Source organism: Rhincodon typus, chromosome 31 (assembly GCF_021869965.1).
Source record: "Rhincodon typus isolate 14 chromosome 31, sRhiTyp1.1, whole genome shotgun sequence".
Taxonomy (NCBI): domain Eukaryota; kingdom Metazoa; phylum Chordata; class Chondrichthyes; order Orectolobiformes; family Rhincodontidae; genus Rhincodon; species Rhincodon typus.
In genome coordinates this window covers 34446489-34465751 of record NC_063362.1, presented here as the reverse complement: position 1 = coordinate 34465751, position 19263 = coordinate 34446489, and the positions used below count along the sequence as shown (strand labels likewise).

The 19263-nt window shown below is 40.5% G+C and overlaps 1 protein-coding gene across 3 annotated transcripts in view; it reads right to left on the bottom strand.

Annotated features, from left to right (window-relative positions):
- usp48 (ubiquitin specific peptidase 48) overlaps positions 1 to 19263 on the bottom strand; it is a 133731-nt gene that overhangs the window by 57792 nt on the left and 56676 nt on the right. For all 3 annotated transcript variants that reach the window (XR_007265298.1, XM_048615087.1, XM_048615086.1), the window contains 3 exons: positions 17622 to 17756; positions 16573 to 16722; positions 4497 to 4697 (listed from right to left, as the gene is read on the bottom strand). Coding sequence is in view for 2 of the 3 variants with exons in the window: in XM_048615087.1 (XP_048471044.1) it covers positions 4497 to 4697; positions 16573 to 16722; positions 17622 to 17756 (486 nt within the window). In the remaining variant the exon portion in view is untranslated. The remainder of the gene's footprint in view (positions 1 to 4496; positions 4698 to 16572; positions 16723 to 17621; positions 17757 to 19263) is intronic.

Below are 19263 nucleotides of genomic sequence, written 5' to 3'. Positions count from 1 at the left end.
TCTGATGAAGGGTCTAGGCCCGAAACGTCAGCCTCTCTGCTCCTATGATGCTGCTTGGCCTGCTGTGTTCATCCAGCCCTGCACCTTGTTGTCTCGGATTCTCCAGCATCTGCAGTTCCTACTATCTCTTATGAAAGTCTGAATGTGGGTCAAGACATTTGACAAGCTTACTTCACTTTCAAATATATATTCAAAGTGACAGCAAGAAAGGCATGTAGGTTCTTGGTTGTCACATTGAATTTCACATATACTCTACACCCACCTGTGACCCTCTGACACAAATAATGAAAGAGACTGAGTTTCCACAGCAGTAGCTTATCCTTGAGACAAAAATTAAATTTTGCTACAGAAATTGCTGGGAAAGCTCAGCAGGTCTGACAGCCACTATGGAGAGAAATCAGAGTTAACGTTTCAGGTCTGGTGACCCTTCCTCAAAACTGATGGTAGCTAGGAAAATGTTGTTTTTTTTTGCAGAAGATAGGGTGGGAGGAGGGGTAAGGAGTAAATGACAGGTGGGGATAGAGCCCAAAGAGACAGAGAGAAGAACAGTTGGACAGACAAAGGAGTGGATAATGATCTGGCTAGGAGGGTAAATAGCTGTTAATGGAACTGTTAGTAGCTAACAATGGGTTGTGTGTAATAGGTGATCACAAGGCCACGCGTATGGGAGTGGGGACTAGGGCATAGGAGAGTTCAAGCCCTAAAATTATTGAACTCAATATGGAGTCCAGAAGGATGCAGGATTGTTATTCCAGCTTACGCTGAGCTTCGCTAGAGCACTAGAGCCTTCGGGACTCAATACTGAGACAGGCATATTGGCCAGGGAACAGGCTGGTGTCTTGAAGTGGCACGCAACTGGAAGCTCAGGGTCATTTTTGTGGGCAGAACATAGGCATTCTGCAAAAGGGTCACTCAGTGTACGCTGTTTCCCCACTGTAGAGGGGACTATATTGGGAGCAGCGATTGCAGCAGACTTGATTGTGAAGTGCAGGTAAAGCACTCCTTCACCTGGAAGGTATGTTTGAGCCTTCGGATATGGAGGAGGGAGGAGTTATTCAGGCAAGTGTTACACCTTTGGCAGTTGCAGGGGAAGATACCATGGGCAGGGTGTTGGGAGTGAAGGAAGAGTGGACCAGGGTGTCCTGGAGGGAACAGTCCCTGCAGAAGGCGGACAAGGGAGGGGAAGGGAGGGGAATGTATTTATGGTGGTGGCATCCCGCTGGAGGTGGCAGATTTGGCAGCTAATAATTTTCTGGATGTGGGTGCTGGTAAAGACAAGGGGAATCCCATTGCTATTGCAGGAAGGAAGACAGGGGGTGTGGGCCAAAGTGTGGGAGATAGGTCAGACTCAGTTGAGGGCCCTGCCAACAATGGTGCTGGGGAATCCCCGACTGAGGAAGATGGACTTTTTGGATGCCCACTTGTCGAAGCTGGCCTCATCAGAACATACGCAATGGAGACAGAGGATCTGTGATAATGGAATGGAGTCTTTACAGGAAACAGGGTATGAGGATGTATAGTCCAGGTAACTATGAGAGTTGGTGGGTTTATAGTAGATATTAGTGGCCAGTCTATCCCCAGAAATAGAAACAGAGGATGTCGAGGAAGGGAAGGGAGGAGTCAGACATGGTCAAAGCAGTCAGAAATTGAATTCTGCCAATAAGTTTTATAACATGCTTGCTACTTGATTTTAAAACAATAAAACTCTCTCAGATGTTGAGATCTGTCTGCTGTTCCATATGGAAATAATCTGCTCAGATTAAAGTTGACCCAAATGCTAACACCACGCTAACCTCTTTTAAAAGAACACTTATGCAGTCTGAGAACATTGCCTCAAATTATTTCCAACCTTTTCTGATAGCAAGCAAAGGTTCCTTTTTTCCCCATTCCCATTTTCAGATGGATGTCAACTAAAGGAAAACTTCCTTCAAATTGAGTAAATACAAATTCAAGTTGCTAAGAGCATGGACTTCATTTCAATTGGGAGTAGCTGAATCTGTCCATGACATTTATTCAGCAAAGGAAGCACAAGGTTACACTGGGTGTAGAAATTGAGCAAAAGTGGATTTGGAAGGGACCAAACTGTAGATGGTAGTACCTTGTCCCAGAATTTAAGAAAGGTGCAGTTATTAGCAGATAATACCTTTCCATATTAGTTCTGAGAATGGAATACAAGGAAGTACCAATACTTTCCTGACATGATTCTAGCTGTTCATGTGTTAGTATCTGGTGCAAGTGAGGATGAGATCTCTTTCAAGGTTGGAGAGGAGGAATGGGATGATAATCATGAGTTTTGAGAGAAAAACATTTGGGAGCAATGAACTATTGACAGTGTCAACATGGGAGTAGATCAAATAAATTCACAATCAAAAGGTGGCAAATCTCACCTAAAGGGCTGCCATTCCTTGAATCAGCTCACAGTAGGTAGCTTGCAGAGCTTGAAAAACACACCAAAACGTCTGGAAATTATGAGTCAAGAAATCAGGCGCACAGCAAAGGAGCTATATATATTTATCTTGATCTTTGGGCACATTAATTCAAAAAATGTAACAACGGTGAAAAATGGTTGCAGATTAGCACCTTTACTGAACTTCTGGTGCAAATTCAGAGATAGGGTCCTCTGTTTCCAGAGTGAGTGCGCAAGAATATCTAGGAAAGGGTGTCACACATCACTTCTGTTCGCTGTCACTAAAGGTAAACAGTAAACAATGTTTGACATGGATTTACAAAATGTTCAGGCACTACACTGTACCTCATGGTCACTTTTTATAATTCATTTAAGTTCATTTCTGGTAGGTTTAATTAGAATAAGAATGCTCCCTGCTGCAATTGTACATTTAAATTTTAATTGATGGGAGAAGCTGCCCTGTCTCTTTCCTGTGGTTTGCAAATGCAGCTTCAGTGGGGCAGGATCCAGACTGAGACACACAGGAATATGCTAAACTACAACAATTAGTATCGTCTTCAAGGTGTGGCAATCAAAGCCCAAACCTAAGCAATACAGACTCGTTAAAAAATAAAATGGAAATTGGAACGTGCCAATGAGCAAAACTACACAAAGTTTTGAAGAAAATAAGAAAGCTGTAAAAACAAAAGGGAAAAAATGTATCAAGTAATACAGCATTTTTGTAAACCATAAAAACAGTATTTTTTAAAATTCATTAATGGGATGAGGGGGTTGCTGGCTAGGCAGCATTTATTACCCATCCCTAATTGCCCAGAGGGCAGCTCAGAGTCAACCACATTGCTGTGGGTCTGGAGTCACATGCAGGCCAGACCGGGTAAGGATAGCAGTTTCCTTCCCTAAAGGACATTAGTGAACCAGATGGGTTTTTCCGACAATCAACAATGGATTCATGATAGTCATTAGATTCTTCATTCCAGATATTTTATTGAATTCAAATTCCACTATCTGCAATGACAGGATTCGAATCCAGGCCCCAGAATGTTATCTGGGTCTCTGGATTAACAGTTCAGCGATAATACTGCTGGGCCATTTTCAAACAAAAGAAATCTACTTCTGTAATGCAGAGGACAGTAAAGATGTAAAAATACAAATTGGGAATCCATCTTTGGGAAGACAAAAGAATAGAACATTTGCATACTGTTGCATACAATTTTGAATAGGAAGAGACTGTGAACAAACTCACCCACAGCATTTACATTCCACATGAACCCCCACCCACGCGAATTCAGCTAAACCTATTTTCTCCTCCATGTGTTTCAAGCTTCCCTTGAAATAAATTTCTGCAAGTTGCTTCAACTGCTTGCCATAACAGGGGAGTTCATAATCTTTCTGCAGGAACTAAAATCTCTCCTGCACTTCCTATGAGATTTATTAGTGACTATTCTTACTTTTATGACTAGTTTTGTTGACACAAGTGGAAACATCTTTCCAATGTCCAACTCATCAAACCTTGCATAACATTGTGACATCTATCAGATCAACAATGAGCATTCTCTTTTCCAGAGAAGAAGCTCCATGCTCAATGTATCCATCAAGAAACAATCTCTCAGTTCTGATGGCTCTTTTCTTTCGCACCTTCTCAGTTTTGCAATATCTTTTGAATAGTCTAAAGATCTGAACTCCACAGAATACTCATTCTGATCTATTCAAGATTCTTTCCAAATTTAACAGATGCATCGGCTTTCAATTCTGTCCCTTTAGCAGCGAGTGTTTTGTTTGTTTTATTCTAAACTGGCCTTATTATTCCTGGGTAACCACCAAGTGTTTTATATCTGTAATCCATTTCCTTTGTGCCCCTGAGTAAGAGGTTATTTTTGCAGAAATGCCTTTTTTATTCTTACTAAAATGTACCACTTTACAGTTATCCAAGTGGAAACTGATTTGCCACTTACACGCTCATTCTGACAGTTTACTGTAGTGAATGCAAACCAACCAATTTAATGAACCTTTTTAAATTAAACTTAATTTAACTTGAGTTTTTGGATATTGCCAACTCTGCAGACTTTTTATTCAAAACTGGTTTACTTACCATCCAATCTGGGGCCACCTCCATATCTAGCATAGAAGACATCAGCTGCTTTCTGAGAGATCCTTTTGACATCACAGATTTTGTCAGGAATTAGTCTGTTATGTGCACACAGGTGGCAAGAATTATCAATTGGTTTTGTTACTGCCGAGTCATCCAGCCACTTCCGTAACCAATCCACAGGTAGAAATTCATAGTGCTCATCTGAAACAAAAAAAAGCTTTACACTAGCAAACATTTAACTAGTTACCCTAATGGAACATATGAAATAAAGTGTTCAGATAATCTTCTGCAGGTACACAGGCAGTGTTCACTTGTGCACAAAATGATAAGTGCAGGCAGCTGTGTACATGTGGCAGCCCTATTCACCAAATTTACTATCATCATTCACAACGCAAACTCAAAGTTTAAGAATGTCCAGTTGCAAGAAAGGTCAATGGACTGGATGCACTTGGAACTTTATACTGCACATTATGCTTGCAGAAGACATGATAAGTTTTTTTTAAAAAGGTTACACCACTACCGGTAGCATGTTATGGGGAAGAGGGCCGGTGGCGAAGAGACATATTAGCTGATTTCAGCATGGTTTAATAAGACATGTACACTGATCTTGGAAACATTTCATTAGGTTTGCCCTCTTCCATTCCAGCAGGATACAATAGTCATAGACGTATGACTAAACGATCTCCAGTTTTTGAGACAAACGAGATGAAAAGAACTCAGTTGACAGAAAGTTATAGCAGTTATAGGCTCAAAGTGACCAAGTCCTTCCAAATATACTACAATTCCCACATTACCTCTCAAATTATTACATGAAAGAAATCCTACCCAAATCTTCCGAGGATCAGCAATAGAAAATAGGAAAATTAGACCATTTGATCTTGAAAGCCTGCTTAGCTGTTCCATAAAGCCACAGCTTATCTGCTTATGTTTCAAATACCACATTCCCATCTAATCCTGATAACCCTCGATTCTCTGCCTAACCTCCCCACCTCTGTCTTATAAGTATTTAATGATCCTGAGTCCTCCACCTTTCGAAGCAGAGAGTTCCAAAGTTGCAGAACCCTCAAGGGAAAAAGAATCCTCATCTTTGCCCTGGAAGGGTACTGCCTAATTTTAAAACTGTGTCCCATAGTTCTGGACTGACCTCCAAGAGGGAACATTTTTCCCCATGTCCACCTTGTCAAGATCACTTAGGATCTTATACACTTCAGTCAAGTCACCCCTCAAACTTCTAAACTTCAGTACGTCCAATCTTTCCTCAAAAGAGGAATCAACTCATTCCAGCTACCAATCTAATAAACCACTTCTGAACCGACTCTAATGCATTTACTTCCTTAAATAAAGAAACAAAAACTGTACAACATATTGAGATGTGGTCTCACCAATGCTCTGCAAACTGAAGCATAACATCTTTACCTTTAAGTTGATTTTTTTTTAAATTCACTGGTGGGACATGGGTGTCGCTGGCTTGTCAGCAATTATTGCCCATCCCTAGCTGCCCTTGAGATGGTGAGCTGCTTTCTTAAACTGCTGCAGTCTATATTCTGTAGGTAGACTCAGAATTCTATTACGGAGGGAATTCCAGAATTTTCACCAGGTGACAGTGAAGGAATGGCAATATATGTCCAAGTCAAGATGGTGAATGGCTTGGAGAGAACTTGCAGTAAGTGGTATTCCCATGTATCTGCTGTCCCTTGTCTTTCCAGATGGAAGTAGTCGTGGGTTTGGATGAATTTCTGCAGTGCATCTTGGAGATGATTCACACTACTGCTACTGAGCATTGCTGGAAAAGGGAATGGATGCTTGTGGGTGTGTGTCAATCAAGCAGGCAGCTTTGTCCTGGGTGACACCAAGCTTCAAGCGTTGTTGGAGCTGCACTCATCCAGGCAACTGGGGAGTATTCCATCACACTCCTGACTTGTGACTTGTATAATAAGAACAGGATTCAGGGAGTCAGCAGGTGAGTCTCTCATAGTATTCCTAGCCTAAGACGTGCCATTGTAGCCACTGTGCTTATGTGGTGAGTCCAGTTGAGTTTCTGGGCAATGGTAACCCCCAGGATATTAATTGTGGGGAATTCAGTGATGATAACAATACTGAATGACAAGGGGTGGTGGTTAGATTGCCTGGCACAAATATTGCTCGCCACTTGTCAGCCCAAGCCTGGATATTGTCCAGATCTGGACAATTTGTATGTGGGCTGCTTCTATATCTGAAGAGTCATGAACGGCGCTGAACATTGAATGATCAGAGAACATCCCCACCTCTGACCTTATGATAGAGGGAAAGTCATTGAAGAAGCAGCTGAAGATGGTTGGGCCAAGGACACTCCTCTGAGAAACTCGTTCAGAGATAACTATAGTCATCTTCCTATGTGCCAGGTATGACTCCAGTCAGTGGGGAGGTGATGGCCTAGTGGTATTATCGCTGGACTGTTAATCCAGAGACCCAGATAAATGTTCCGTGGATCCGGGTTCAAATCCTGCCATGGCAGATGGTGGAATTTGAATTCAATAAAATATCTGGAATTAATAAGCTAACGATGACCATGAATCCATTGTCAATTGTCAGGAAAAAACCATCTGGTTCACTAATGTCCTTTAGGGAAGGAAACTGCCATCCTTACCTGGTCTGGCCTACATGTGACTCCAGACCCACAACAATGTGGCTGACTCTGAACTGCCCTCTGGGCAATTAGGGATGGGCAATAAATGCTGGCCTAGCCAGTGACACCCTCATCCCGTGAATGAATAAAGAAAAAAAAAAAGTAGAGGTTGCCTCGATTCCCATTGATTCCAGTTTTACTCGGGCTCCTTGATGCCACGCGGTCAAAAGCAGCCTTGACGTCAAGGCTAACACTCTCACCTCACCTCTGGAATGCAGTACTCTTATCCATGTTTGAACCAAAGCTATAACAAGGTAACAAGCGAACTGGCCCTAGCAGAACCCAAACTTAGCATAACCGAGCAGGTTATTGCTGAGCAGTTGCTGCTTGATTGCACTGACACCTTCCATCACTTTACTGATGACCAACAGTAGACTGATGGAGCTGTAATTGGCCAGGTTGGATTGTCTTGCTTTGTGCGTACAGGACATATCTGGGCAATTTTTTTTACATTACCAAGTAGATGCTAGTGGTGTAACTCTCTTCTCCTAATAAAGGTAGCATCCCATTAGTCTCGCTGATCAAGTCTGGACTTGCAAACTTATTTTTTGTGCCTCATGCACCAGAACACCTAGATTCCTTTGTACCTTGGAATTCTCCAACTGATCTCTTTTAAGTAATATTCTGCTTTTTTTTTTCCAGCACAAGTAAATAACTTCATATTTCATCATATTATGCTCCACCTGCTAGATTTTTGCCACTCAATCCCATATTCAAGTCAGTGACGTCGGTTATAAAAAGATGAAGCCACAGCACAGACCTCTGCCAGACATCACTCATCACATCCTGCCATTTGTGCATGCTCTATTATGTGTTAGGCAGCGAGCCAATCTTCTATCCATGCTAATATATTACCAACTACACCATCAGCTTTCATCATCTGCAATAACTTTTGATGCGGCACCTTGAGATTAAAGGCAGACAAGTCCCCAAGGACTGATGGCTTATACCCTAGGGTCTTAAAGGCAGTGACAGCAGAGATAGTGGATCCATTGGTTACAACATTCAAAAATTCCCCGGATTCTGGAAAAGTTCTAGTGGACTGGAAAAATACTAATGCATCACCTTTATTCAAAAAAAAAAGAGGGTAACAGAAAAAAGGAAACTATAAACCAGTTAGTTCAATGTGAGATATTGGGAAACTGTTGTAATGAGTTCTTTAGGAAGTAATAACAGGATATTCGTAAAATCAAAATGCAATCCTTCAGAAAAAAGATGGTTTTATGAAGGGTAAATCATGTTTGACTAATTTGCTAAAATTCTTTGATGACATACCGAACATTTGAGTATCGTAGTTGCGACATCATGTTGCAGCTACACAGGACATTGGTGAGGCCACTTTTGGAATATAGTGTTCAATTCTGGTCACCCTCTATGGGAAGGAAGGTGTTGAAATTGAGGGTGCAGAAAATATATACAAGCATATTGCTGGGACTGGAGGGTTTGAGCTATAGGTAGAGGCTGAATAGGTTAGAGCATTATTTTCCCTGGAGCAAAAGAGGAGGGTGGCCTTATAGAGACTTATAAGGTCACAAGGGGCATGGATAGGGTAAATAGCCAAGGTCTTTTTCCTACCATGGGTAAGTCCAAAACTAGAAAGTATAGGTTTAAGGTGAGAGGGGAAAGATTTAAATAAAAAAGACCTGAGGTGCGCACATGAAATGAGATGCCAGAGGTGATGGTACAGGCAGGTACAATTACATTTAAAAGGCATCCGTATGGGTACATTAATAGGAAGGGTTAGAATGATATGGGCCAAATGTTGGCAAGAGGTGTTAAGTCAGATTGGGATGTCTGGTCGCTGCAGAGAAGTTGGACTAAAGGCTCTGTTTCTGTGCTGTATGACTATGTAACAAGCAAAGTTGGTGATATAGATCCTGTAGACGTAGCATATCTCAATTTGCATTAATTACTTGGATACAGAGATACAATGTATTATAGCCAAATTTGCAAATGACACTAAAATAAGTACAATGAAGCAAGTTTACAGACATTATGTGCCTGTTAGAGGAAGGGTAAGGCTGGTAAGAGTAGGGGACAATGGACGCATAAAGATATTGAGGCTCTGGTCAAGAATAAGGAGGCATATATTAGGTATAGACAATTGGGATCAAAATGCATCTCCTGAAGAGTATAAAGGGGTGTAGGGGCACTTTTAAGGGGAAAATAAGGAGGGCAAAAAGGGGAAATGAGACAGCCTTGACAGATAAAGTTAAGAATGATCCAAAGAGGTTCTACAAGTACATTAAGAGCAAAAGAACAACTAAGGAGAGAATAGGCCGCCTTTAAAGATCAACAAGGTCTTGTGTGTGTGTGGAACCACAGGAGACAGGAGAGATTAAATGAATATTTCACATTGTTTTTAGTGTGGAGAAGGAAATGGAGGCTAGGGAACTCAGGATAAATACTGATGTCTTGAAAACACTCCCTATTATAGAAGAGGTGGTGCTGAAGGTCTTAAAAATAAAAAAGATGGATAAACCTCCGGTACCTGATCAAGTTTATCCCAGGACATTATGAGAAAGTAGGGAAGATATTTGAATCATCTACAGCCATTGGTGAGGTGCCAGAGGACTGGAGGGTGGCTAATATTATAACTTTGTTTAAAGAAGAAAAAGCCTGGGAACTATAGACCAGTGAGTCTGACGTCAGTGGTGGGTAAGCTGTTGGAGGGGATTCTGAGAGATAGGATTTAAATGCATTTGGAGAGGCAAGGGCTGATTACGGATAGTAAGCATGGTTTTGTGTGGAAATCATGTCTCTCAAACTGGATTACGTTTTTTAAGGATGTAACCAAAAAGATTGATGAGGGCAGAGCAGTAGGTGTTATCAACATGGACTTCAGCAAAACCTTTGATAAGGTTCCACATGGTAGACTAATTTGTAAGGTTGGATCATATGGGATTCAGGGAGTGCTTACCAATTGGACACAAAACTGGATTGACGGTAGAAGACAAAGTGGTGACGGAAAGTTGTTTTTCAGAGTCGAAGTTTGCGACGAGCAGCATTCCGCAAGGATCAATGCTGGGTCCACATTTGTCTGTTATTTATATAAACGATTTGGATGAGAATTTAGGAAGCATGGTTAGTAAGTTTGTGGATGACACCAAAATTTAAAAGTAGGGCCTTGGGTAGTGTTGTAGAACAGAGACCTGAATGAGTTCAGATACATAGTTCTTTGAAAGTTGCATCACAAACAGACAAGGTGGTTAAGAAGTGTTTAGCACGCTTGGTTTCACTGGTCAGTGCACTGAATATGGGAGTTGGGACATCATGTTGCGGTTGTACAGGGCGTTGTTCAGGCCACTTCTGGAGTTCGTGTACAGTTCTGGTCACCCTGCTTTAGGAAGGATATTATTAAATTGGAGGGGGCTCGGAAAAGTTACCAGGATGTCACCAGGACTAGAATGTTTGAGTTATAGGGAGAGGCTGGATAGGCTGGAACTTCTACTGGAGAGGAGGAGGATGAGGGATGACCTTACAGAGGTTTATAGAATTAGGAGGGGCATAAATAAGGTGAATAGCAACAGTCTTTTCCGTAGAGTGAGGGAGTTCAAGACATATTTTTAAGGTGAAAGGAGAAAGGTTTAAAAGGGTCTTGAGGTGGAACTTTTTTTTTTTTTTTTAAACACAGAGGGTGGTTTGTACACGGAATGAACTGCCAGAGCAAGTGGTAGACACAGGCATAGATAGAACATTTAAAAAACATGGTTAGGTACTAAATAGGAAAGGTTGAGAGGGATATGGGTCAAACGCAGATGAGCGAGACTAGTTTAGTTTGAGAAATTTGGTCAGCATGGAAGAGTTAGAGCAAAGGGTCTGCTTCCATGCTGTTGACTCCATGACTCCAAGTAAAAATCTACCAATGGATATGGATAGGTTAGGTGAACGGGCCAAATTTTGGCAAATGAAGTTTAACATGCCGTGGAATGCATTGCCGGAGAGGGTAGTGGAGTCGGCCTCATTAGGGGCATTTAAGCGGCTATTAGATTGGCATGTGGATGATAGTATAAAGGTAGGGGGTGGGGGTTAGATAGACCTTAGGTTTAGGGTAAAAGTTCGGCACAACATCGTGGGCCGAAGGGCCTATACTGTGCTGTACAGTTCTATGTTCTATGCCTTAGTATGAAGTTATCCATTTTGGTCAGAACAATAAAAAGACTACATAGAGAGAAACTTCAAAATGTTTCAGTGCAGAGGGATCTGGGTGTCCTCATTCATGAGTCACAGAAAGCTTGTATGCGGGTGTAGCAGGTAATAAGGAGGACAAACAGAATTTCAGAATTTATTGCTAATTTGGTAGACTATAAATGCAGGGATGTATTGTTGCAATTGGACAAAGCATTGGGGAGGCCGCAGCTGGAATCCAGTTTTGGTCCCTTCATTTGAGAAAGAATGTAATTGTGTTGGAGGCAGTTTGGAGAAGGTTCACTTAATTCCAGAGATGAAAAGCTGGTCTTATGAGGTGAGACTGAGTGGTTTAGGCCTATACTCACCAAAGTTTAAAGGATGAAAAGAGATGTACTTGCAATATCTGAAGGTGCCACAGGGGATCGACAACGTAGACATAGAACGGATGCTTCCTCTTGTGGGGCAACCTAGCAGGATAGGTCAATTTTAGGCTAAGGCGTGGCAGATTTAAAACAGAGATGACGAATCACTTCTTTGAAAGGGTCATGAATGTCTGGAATTCACTATTCAAATGTGGTGGACACTGAGACACTTACTAAACTTAAGGAGAGAGACAGATTTTTAATTAGTAATGGGTCAAAGAATTATGAGATGACAGGAAAGCAGATGAGGCTAAGATTAGATCAGCCATGATTGTATTCAAAGCAGAGCATGCTCGAGGGGCTGAACTGCCTACCCTTAGTTCTTAAATTTTCAACAGGATAGAAAGTTTAACATAGTTTGTGGCTTATCTTTGAAAAGCAGAGGAAACTCATGAGCTGAATTTTCAAGCCATCATGAGGTATAGGGATAAAGCAGGAACATGGCATTGGGATCAAGGATCAGCCATGAGCCTACTGAATGGCAGAGCAGGTTCAAAGGGCCGAATTGCCTACCCTTGCTCCAGTTTCTTACTAATGGCCTTCTGGAAATCCAAGCGTAGTAATTCTACAGATTCCTCTTGATCCACAGTGCATGTTATGCCTTCAAATAACTCCAATAAATTGGTGGAACATGATTTCCCCTTGACTGATTCCTTTGGTGAATTTCCAGATTCCCTTTGGTTTTTTGAAGTGCAAAGCTATAAATTCTTAAACCTTTCCCACAGCAAAAATCAAGATAACCAGTCTACTATACCCTATTCTCTGCCGCCTATACTGAATTGAAAGGTTATATTTGCTACTTTTCAGTTTGATGAACTAAGGAACTTTAGAAAAATAACTTCACATCAACTACCACATTAACAACCTCTCGAGACCTTTGAATGTTCCGCCATTTCCTCATTATCTACTATAAACTCCACGTTCTCACTCTCTGGAGGACCAACACTCACTTTCTTAACCCTTTTCATTTTCTAAGTACCTGTACAAAACTACTGCAAACCGTTTTTATTTTCCTAGCTAGCCTGCTTTCAGTCTAATTTCTTCCTCCTGATTAACCTTTCAGTCATTAAGTGCCATTCCTTATATCTTGACCAATTATATGAACAACACTCATCTTTGCCCAATTTCATGTTTTTCCTTAAGCTTGAGGCTTTCCTTAACTTTAGTTAACCAAAGATGGCAGGTCCTCCTTTTAGAATTTCTCATTATAGTCTAAATACATTTATTCTGGGTACTCTTTAAAAAAGAAAACTCTTTTTTAAAAAATCCGTTAAACATCTGCCATTGGGTCTCTATGGTCTGACTCTAGCCCAGTATGCCAGTTCACGTCAGTTAGCTCAGCTTTCATGGCTCCATAATTGTCCTCATTTAGGTTTAAAACACTAGTCTTAGACCCAATCGTGTCCCTACTATACCTTAACTTTCTCCAAACAGATGATTCCACATCCTGATCTCCAAACGGAGGTCATCCTTAACTGTTCTACAAATCCCATCCTTAATTTACAGTGCTAACCCTCCTTTAACATTTTCTGAATTTTCTTGCATGTTACTTACCCCTCAACATTTCAAGACCTAACTGTGTCATCCTGAAGCCATGTCTCCGTAATGGCTTTCAAATCGTATTTAATTACTTCAATGTTGCTATCAATTCATTTACTTTGATTGGTATGCTATGCACATATAGAACCTTTAGTTTTGCCTTTTTCTGTCTTAACATCTTCTGCAATGTTGGTGCATTCCTAGATATTTTTTCCCTCTCTGTCCTTTCCTACCCTTTGACACTATTGTCCCAAACTGTCTCATGTTTTGATATATCACCCTTTTCCATATTTGATTCCTTGTCCTCTCTATTACTGCTCTGCTCCTACTTCTCTGCAGCATTTCCGCACTTCTAGCTGAGTCTTCAGACATCAACAGATCAGGATTGGTATTTGTTCCAGCTGTGACAGCAGCTGCTAGTATATCCCGCTTGTAACTCTCGAGGCCCTTACAACTCATTTTAAAACTATACCCTTCATTTAGTAAAGTTGCAATAGTCTCAGAACCACAGGATTGCTCTCTCTTTAGAGAGAGATGACAGGTGGTGGATTTAACCGAAGGGCCACCACAACTCGGGCAAGAGGCAAGACTGAGAAGGTGGAACCTTCATGGTAATCCCAACCGGTGCGGGAATTGAAGTAACACTATTGGCATGACTCTGCATTGCAAACCAGTTGAGTTAACTGAACCCTCAATAAGATACTGTATACAAGACACATGGCTAAGGTCACACAGTCTGTTGTGGCAGGGTATAAATAGCAGAAATGGACAGCAAATTGACTACAAATCCAAAATATCAGGGATTAAAACTGTTTACTCAGATTGCTGGGGTGTGGTATTCCACAGAAATAGACTTCATGACCACTGTTGATATTATTGTTATTGATATGAATGATCTGGGCTAAGAAATCAGAAGCGTATTTTCAAAACAGGCATCAAATTTAGGAGTGCAGTCACGAACGAGAAGATTGACAAAACACAGAACAAAAACTTGCAGCTATATAGCGCCATTAACATAAAAATGCTTCACAGCAACATTCAAGCAAAATTTGATACCATGCCAATTAAAAAGATGACCAAAAGCTTGGCCCAAATATATCAAGGAGAAAAGGCAGAAAGGAATAGAAAGAATTTAGGGACTATGCTAACAAATTGGCAGAATGGCGATTGATTTGAATATACATAAACATCAAGGCAGTGTACGGTAACTGGCTTAATAAGTAGACCACATACATCTTGGAAAATTTGGGTGTAAATAGGGCCAAGGAGCAAAATGATCGAGAGGCATGGATTCACGCCTTTAAATGCAGCAATGCAGGCCAATAAAATGATACAAAATGTAAAGAAAACGCTAAGAAAATTTCTAAATAAAAGACTGACTTGTGCAAAGTTGTTAAATATATACAAAACTTTGGTCACACAACTGTACACGCATAACTCAGAACAATTCCAGTCTCCATTTTATGAGAAAGTATAAATGAGAAATTGGTCAAGGTGCAAAAAAAAAGTTTATAATGATAATATCTTGAAATGAAAAGGTATTAACTACCAGGACAAACAGAACAGGCAGGAGGGGGAAAGGGGGACGGAGGGGTCTCTTGTCTGGTGACTGAACATAGGTCTTTAAAGTGATGAAGTGGCTTGACAGAGGAAATGTATTCACTCGGGATAGTTCAAAACTAGGGATCATTAATATACCTTTGTCGTTGACAAGGACATGGCAGCAATGAAGCTTTGAGAGTTAGAAATCTTAGTGAGTAAGGAATAAGTGAAGATAAATTATTGCTGTTTCTCTTCGAAACAAGATTAGGCTTTGATTTTGCTGTTTTAACAATGGAAATGCCATTAGCACTCAAGGTTATTACAGGATAAACAGATAGTTCACTAACCCTTAGCAACACATGTGAAACAAATTTAGAAGCTGTCAATGATAACCTCTGGAGGAGTAGGTTATGCTATTGCAATTGTTACCAAATAAATTACCAAACATGGTACCAGTCATGGAACAAACTTAAGGCAAATGACCAAAGTCACACTGAAGACAGATGGAAAAGGTTGGAGTGATTGTTAACAGGAGCAAACTATTTTCTTTTTAAATGGCATTTCTCTGGCCCCGGAAAACTAAGCATGGAATTTCATTCCCCAGAAGAAAATTCAATATTCCCTTTTTTCAGTAAGTGTTTGTGGTTTTCCCTATGCCTCTCCTACAATCATGTGTATAATCTTTATGTCGCCTTCTATACAATTATTTAAATATAAATTTCCTAATTTTATTTCCTTGTTTGAAATCTGTATCACTATGAGGATTCCTCAATCTGATTGATTATAATTAAGACCAAAGATAATGTAAAAAGTCACTTACACTTCAATGGATAAACCCCATGTTTTTGTGGCAAGTTTAGTGGGTAACAAGTACCACAATGCATTTGAAAGTTCAGTCTCTCAATGATATTCTGGGGCAACAGGCTTATGGAGAAGCAGTACATATCAGGCAATGTCATAATTTTCTGTGCATTAGCAGTCACTAGATGTTGCTGCTTGACTTACTCTTTACTAACAGTGAGCAGCATTTACATCACTGTTCCTCCTACCACAAATACTCCAGGCCTTCACATATAAAAGGAAGAACAATAATTCACAATCAATAATTGATATTTTTCTATCTTCAGTGCTACACATTTCATTATATTAAAAAAAAGCCTTCAGAAGAATTTTCTATGGTTTCAATTCGCTTCCCCATTATTTCTTTTTTGCATCTAAATGGGGACAATCTGAAGGACTAGCAGCCTTGTCTTACCTCAGCCAAGCTGGAATTATTTTTATGCAAGTCTAATTCGAGTCTAATTCTATCATGGATACCATTGCAGCCATTACCAATTTTACTCTTCTACTCATTTGCCAGCATGTATCACTGCATAGTCAAATCAGTACTAGGGACTTGGACTAATTCTCCTCCTATATAACAGAGAATAATTGAGCAAAGGAGAACTCAGTGGCCTCCACTGAAATTAGAAGCAGGTTCTCTGCTTGTATGGCATTTTGTTCACAATAGGACATCTGGGCAATGTGGGAATAAAATAGGAACACAAAATGTTTAATTTAGACTTGGAATTGTTTTCCTTGTCAAAGAATCAAACCACTTAAAATAACATTCGATAGGTTCAATGTCTCTGACAGGACCAAGAAACTTTCTACTATTAGGCATACGATATCACCTCTGCTGGAGAGATTTACTGAGCAAATTGAATAGGTTTCTTCAAAAGAAATTCTTCAGATAGGTGTACATATATAAACTCTGTCCTCCAATAAATTTACAGACCTTCTTTAGCTGGTAACATGTTAAAGAGCTCTTGCACCTCCTCATGCTTGGCTTTGCCTTTGTCCACACTCTGCTTCCGCATCTCAGCCATTTCCATGCACCACTCCTCAAATTTTTTATTGTCACGTTCAACCATTTTTTGTAAATGTGCTGCAAAAGAAAGATGGAAAAGTCCTCAGAAACTGGAAGCTAATATATGTAGAGCCAACAAATCAAATATCTCCAAATTATACAATGGAGAAAAACATTTTAACATTTTGATCATTAATAATTATTATAAGCAATCTTTTCCCAATTAATCTCACAACATACTTGATATACTAGCATTTTAATTTTGAAATCACTGGAGGCTGTTAATGCAGGTTTCTTCAAACATGGGGATGTTCATCGTACTATAAACTTTTCTGAAAACAAGCCTTTATTGTACAAATTCAGATTAATTGGCTTAAGCGGAGTGAGGACGTCCAGCGGCCCAAAGCAGAGTGGGAACAGCGGTCAGCTGTCTAGATTACACACTGTACTCCTGTTCTTTTGCAACTTGAGTACACGTGACAATAAACCCAATTCTAATTCTCCTGGGTGTGGGGTTGTGTGTGTACACGTGCATGTGTGAAGGAGTAGAAAAAATGTGAGGGGTTAGATGGTACACTGTTTCTTCCCCATTTTCTACCAAATGTGGCAACATCTGTTCTAAAACATGGGGTCTTGGTAACAAGACACAAATAGCTCAATGTCATGCAGCAAGCCCGCAACAGAATCATTACACGGTGCATTAAGGTACTGCAGGGATTTCTTTCCTACTATTGCAAAAGTGTCCTGCAACATTTTCAATAGTCTGTACAATATTCTGATTTTTAAAATGAGCCTAACTACAAGGTATATCCTAATGGCAGTAATGCAATGCGACCTGGTCCTACCCTAGTGCTTTCCCTTTAATTCCAATCATGCTCCAATATTTAGCAATATGCAATATAAAATCACTCACATTAAAATACATCAAATTTGCAGCTGAAAACACTGTGAAATCAAATTGAGTTATAGATGCTTACATGGGAGTTGAACAGTTATTTCCTTTTCCTTGCCTCCTTCCACTTTACGTCTGTACACCAACATGTAAGCATTCCGCGAACAGTGAACACCTTTAACACATTTGGGTTTTCGTGTCTGCGACTTTGAAGGCTCGGCTAAAAACATGCAAAACAAAAACCATGTCAATATTGATAAAGTTGAACTGTGCAAGAAAGGACAAAGATGACATCTTTAGGTAGACCTGGAATAAAATTAATGGTTAGACTACTCAATAGGAGGAGTTCATTACTCTCACGAATTAGCATTATTTTTTAAAACAAAAGTAGTAATTAATTATATTTACATTAGGTTATGAAATATTATAACAAGATGTCCCATATGACAAAGTGTAGATATTCACCTCACCGATATGACTTAATTTGAAGACAGCAACTCAAGTTAACCTTTCAAATATGAGGAAGTCAGGCAAAACACCAGAGTTTAATTATTTTCATATGCGAACTACACGCTCTTCAAAATCATGTGAAAATACACATTAGATTCTGTTAAGAACACTGATGACAGCCAGCTCCATCTTGCCACCACCATCTTGCCACTATTTCTCAAACCCACCACTCTTCCTAGGGAATCCCTCAGGATCGGGGCTGACTTTCTTCCACTTTGGCATTGTGGGCCTTGGTGTAACTAAATAATGTATTATTGGATTTGCAAACCATGACAGGTAGTGTTGGCTGATGCAGGTGGATGAGATGCTTTGATTTTGACATGTTGCTTCCCCTGTTTGCACTTGGCCTCCATCTAGATCTGTCAGGAACGCTCGAAACGCTTGTCTTCTTCCAAGTTCCTACTTCTTTAAATTGGACAATCTTCAGCTAGAGATTCCATGGAGTCAGTGGGGATACTGCATTTATTAGTGAGGCTACACTGACATCCCTGAAGTGTTTCCTCTGCCCTCGTGGTATTCATTTACCACGAGGGAAGAAAAGAATTTGCTTTGAAGTCTCGAGTTAAGCACGCAGATGGTGTGGACACTTGATTTAAATAGCACCACAATATTGTGCATGTTAGCTGGATAGAAGACTCTAATATCAGAGGGCCTATCCTGCCTTTGGATTTGCAGGATTATGGGGAGGCATTACATGTAATATTTCACAAGGGATTTGAGGTGTCTGCCATACACTGTCCATGTTCCCAATCCGTACAGTGTCCAGTTAGCATTGTTAATCCTGTAGATCGTTAGCTCGGTGCCAGGCTAGAGGTCACCAACCATCTTACTGCTCCTTAGATGGTTATAGGCTGTGTTAACACACTGGAGGTGATGCTGAATTTCAAGGACAATGTCTGCTCTCATTCAGAGGAGGCTTTCAATGTACAGGAATGATCCACTTTGTCCAGTGACTCACTGTAGATGCTCATGGGGGCAGCAATGTGTTGCAGAAGCTGGCCGATAGAGGACTATTGTCTTACCGATACTGAGCTTAAGGCCCAACCTTCCATATGCCTCTGTAAATGCATGACCAATGGTTTAGAGTTTGCGCACATGCAAGTGTTATCTGCTGCAGCTCAATGAGAGGGGTTGGGGTGTACTTGGTTCTGAGCTGAACATCATGCAAGCTGAGAGAGATAGTAGGAACTGCAGATGCTGGAGAATCCGATACAACA